The 4,291-nt window shown below is 37.9% G+C and overlaps 1 protein-coding gene across 1 annotated transcript; it reads right to left on the bottom strand.

Moving 5' to 3' along the window:
• Positions 1-206: 206 nt before the first annotated feature.
• Positions 207-1,367, bottom strand: LOC140161771 (kappa-type opioid receptor-like). Its single transcript, XM_072185068.1, has one exon. The coding sequence runs from the start codon at positions 1,365-1,367 to the stop codon at positions 207-209; it is 1,161 nt and encodes a 386-aa protein (XP_072041169.1).
• Positions 1,368-4,291: the final 2,924 nt, after the last annotated feature.

Here is a 4,291-nt window from a genome sequence, read left to right as displayed (position 1 = left end):
AAAAGTGATTGGATGATCAGTTCTCAGTGGCAGTCCTCGTCCAATGTTTACAACGATATTAATAGTTTGTTTTCAAAACGTTCACAGTAAGTGCAATTTCTTGGATCAGAAATAAGAACCCTTTGATTGACGTTACTCAATTCAGATGAATGTATTCAACCACATTGTTTGTTGTTATTGTAAACATTGAAAGTACTGTATTCTGTCTAAATTTTCGATGTTTCCACGTTCGTAACTGCACTAACCTGGCTAACCGTCGGCTTCAATACCTGTTTGCTGTTTTTAGCAATAACGTTAAACGAACGAGAAAAGGCATCTTTAAAACCCTGTCTATAATTAGAACTACTGAATGCGTACACGTAGGGATTAAGTGCAGAGTTCATAAACAAGAACAACGCTGAAAAGGATAAAGAGTTAGCCATCTGTTGTTTTGATAGGAACTGGGGTTCTTCAAGTGCTTCCAGGATTTCGTTGATATCGTTGACTCTCATGGGCAGTTGGGTCACAAAGAAGAGAATACCGTTGATGACGAGAGCTTTTGCTACTTGGTTGCGCACCGATATCTGTTGATTTTCCTTGTCATTATTCGCCGCAATTGAGCGGGATCCTAAAGCTACGACTATCTTCGCGTAAAGGAAACTATTGATAATGGCTGCAAAAAAGAACACTACCGAATAGGTGATCTCCATGGTAACTACAATACCTGAAATACCACGAAGCGGTCCACAATAGCGGAATACCATCGGCACGTTTTCGTAACGCTCGGTGTCGGGCCATTTGAGGCAGACTTCATGAATTTTCATTCGCTTCATCAAAGTAGCGACCGCCAGAATTGCTGATATGAGATAGGCCGCTGCCGTCGCTTTTAACATATGCCCTTTACTTTGCATCTTGCGATGTTTGAATGGTCGACAAATAGCATAGAAACGTTCTATGGATACCAAAGTTATAATCGATATTGAGCAATAATAGCTCAAATATCCAATTAAGTAGATGATTACACACGATCCCGTTGTTTTAAATGGATATCTGTAACTCACCGGAGTAAGAAAGAACACGTACATTAAGAATAATGACTGAGTGGAAAGGAATATGAGATCAGTTATAGCTAAGTTGACTAAGAGGAAGTTGACGGCTGTTTTCATGCGAGATAGACGAGCAACCATAAACAGAAATGCTCCATTTCCCGCAATACCAAGTACAACTACAATGGGTAGAAGAATCATGTAGATAATCTCAGAAATAGGCGTGTGAAGCCAGTTTTCGGCAGCTTCATCGTCTGCGATAGGTATCGTGTATAAATGTGCACAGATACCGAAGGTGTCCATAATAGGAGATTGATCAGACTCGTTAACTGCGGAATCCATTGTGTTGCTGAAGTTATTGTTACAAATTTAAAATCATAAGAAGTTCTACCAGAGAGTCACCGTACTATGTTACACCGATGCCGAATATCTACACCACTTGCGATAATGCGGATGGATCTTCCTTACGCAACGTTAATATAGTTTTAGTTATAGTAGGTTTAGCACACTTCATATATAAAGTTGGACGTTGCAACGATCGTATTTGTAGCCATATAATATATCGCTGTCAAACATCTTGCAAACTCTGGTAACGTTGGTGCCTACCGTTTTGTATCATTGTAAAATGATGCTAAAATACTCAAGACAGATACAGGTGTTACCAATTGGTCTATATCAGTATCCTAGTCTACATGATACCACTCATGATTCTGCTTGATGACTGTTATGTGTGCGTAATGTCACTGTTTAACAAGCAAATAAAATCTTACTTGTAGGCTATTATCTCTCTTCAAGCACAAGGATCTTTAAACAAACCTTACACAACTAACTGTTTGTGTAAACAGTGTCCACGATTAGTCTTACGCATGGAACATTACAGGTACGGTTAAACGCGAATCTCAGTCAATACCGTATCTTGAAATACGCTTAAAGTTCAAGAGTAGACAATGATCTGCAGCAGCACTAATCATGCTAATTATTATCGTTACATCAGCAATGTTTTAAGTTCACACACATTATTGTTAATAGTTCAATAATTCAAGCAGTATCCGTACTATTTTATTTCACGCTGTACACATGATACATAGCCAATAGATGCAAAATAAGTCACTGTATCATATCAAATGTTTCTGACAACCGATGCACGAAATTGTAATGTAACTTGAAGACCGCAATTCATGTAACTTAAATCACGTGTCTCCTTATTCGTAGGCAAATTGCGTGTGGATGCAGTTTGCATGTTACGCTTCAAGAAGCCCAAGAGTAGACAATGATCAAACTTGGTTACAACTGCAACATCACTAATTATTATCATCACATTAGCAATGTTTTAATTCCACAAAGATTATTGTTTATTGTTCAATAATTCAAGCAGCATCCGTACTATTTTATTTCACGCTGTACACATGATACAGAGCCAATAGACGCAAAATAAGTCACTGTATCCTATCAAATGTTTCTGACAACCGATGCACGAAATTGAAATGTAATTTGAAGACCGTGTTTCGTGTAACTCAAATGAGCAACTGGTATCGTGTGTCTCCTTATTCGTAGGCAAATTGCGCGTGGAGGCAGTTTGCTGAATAGTATAGAAGTGACTAGTGCCTTACTCGCAGGCAAATTGCGCGTGGATATATGCAAAAGTAACTACAACCATAGATTGTATACACGGCGTTTATTCATATCATGACTGCGCCGACGCCGTCGAGCAAATAGAGTATGTGCGGTTGATTTCCATACAACTTTGATGAAAAGGAAAAATTATATGTTTGTCATATTTAATAATGTTGTTTCATCATTTGATACATCATTATTTGAAGGATGAGCTGCAAATAAAGCGCTTCTGGAAACTAGCGAGCTTGAGGCTTACGTTTGTTTTGTCATGAGAGTAGCACTGCGATTTTGGCGCCTCCTATAACAATACACACACACACACACACACACACGCCCCTCCACCAATTGCAGAAACAGTTTCGTCATACATAGATCACCGAGTTCCGGTGCCTTATCCGGATGCAACTAAAATAAAGTATTGCTAGGGAATTGTCAAGTACTCGTTCTGATTCTTCATTGCACTCGTCATTGCCTCCCCAGCTCCTTATTCTTGCACTCTAGTTAGTACTTATTATCAATGGTTTCTGGTGTTACTATGTCTCGTCGTGACTAAAATAGACCTCTTGTATCCCCTTCCAAGTCCGGATATGCTCGATACACCTTACCATTAGTCTCATAATCATCAGTTTTTCTTAAAAGGTCGTTTCGTGACTGCAATGATACGAATTAACTTACGTCAAATACTTAGGTAAACGGCAAATATTTTCCCAGTTTAATGATGATTCGTGTTCTGATTAATGATAGGAGACGTATATTACTTTTACTGAGTTATAAGACCAAAGACTTATTACAGTATACTGTGGCTAATACAATTCCACTATGATAAGGCAAAATAAAAAAAATAAACATGTTTCACGTCCCCTCCCGCTTCCTTTTTTGAGGTTTCCTCAAATATATTTTTATTTTTTGAAATTCAGTTATAACTTTTCAAAAAATATGTCTAGGAAGTTGGAATGCTTTCCATAGCCCTGTTAAGATACAAGAAACATTTTAGGAAGGTTTTGTGATCATTGGAATGGGTGTAACTCTCAGAACAACAAATAAAAAAGGGCCTCCTTCTTTTTCCAGGCATTATTGTATACGCTAAAACAGCTCTAAGTATGGGTATTTACACCACTTTTGCGATAAAAAATAGAAAATAAAAAGCCCCCTCCTCCTCCTTTTTTTCGAAAACCCGGACGTGAAACATGTTTTATTTTTTACTTGGCCTAATACGGATGAATGAAGTTAATTTGAATATAGGTGTATGCAATGCGAAAGGTATGAGCACTGACATTAATTATTTATTTTCATATTAAGGAAGAATTCGGACTAATGAATGTTGTTGTCACGGCTACACGCTATAACCCGTGGATATAACATACGCTGTTTTAAATGACGAGTCTTAGAAATAGTTCTGCCAACAAATTATGATTAAATTTATTCTGAACAGAGCTTTCAGGAAATGGTGTCACACTCCGTAGCAAAAGGTTCAGTACGTGATGATTGCTTAAGAGCTCGTATTGTATTGTGAGAGTCAACAAGTTTACGTTTACTGATCTTTCCCATCTAACGTGGTTCCTGGTGCAAATGCACGACAAAAAGCAGTCGCTTATTATTAACTCAATATGAAAAGCACTTGGTATATAACGCCGGCATAATGTTTGAAGACG

Source organism: Amphiura filiformis, chromosome 10 (genome assembly GCF_039555335.1).
Source record: "Amphiura filiformis chromosome 10, Afil_fr2py, whole genome shotgun sequence".
In the NCBI taxonomy this organism is placed as follows: Eukaryota; Metazoa; Echinodermata; class Ophiuroidea; order Amphilepidida; family Amphiuridae; genus Amphiura; species Amphiura filiformis.
This window is presented reverse-complemented; position numbering and strand designations above follow the sequence as displayed.

Coding starts and splice junctions, on each gene's coding strand:
- LOC140161771 (XM_072185068.1), bottom strand. CDS start 1,367: ATGGATTCCGCAGTTAACGAGTCTGATCAATCTCCTATTATGGACACC.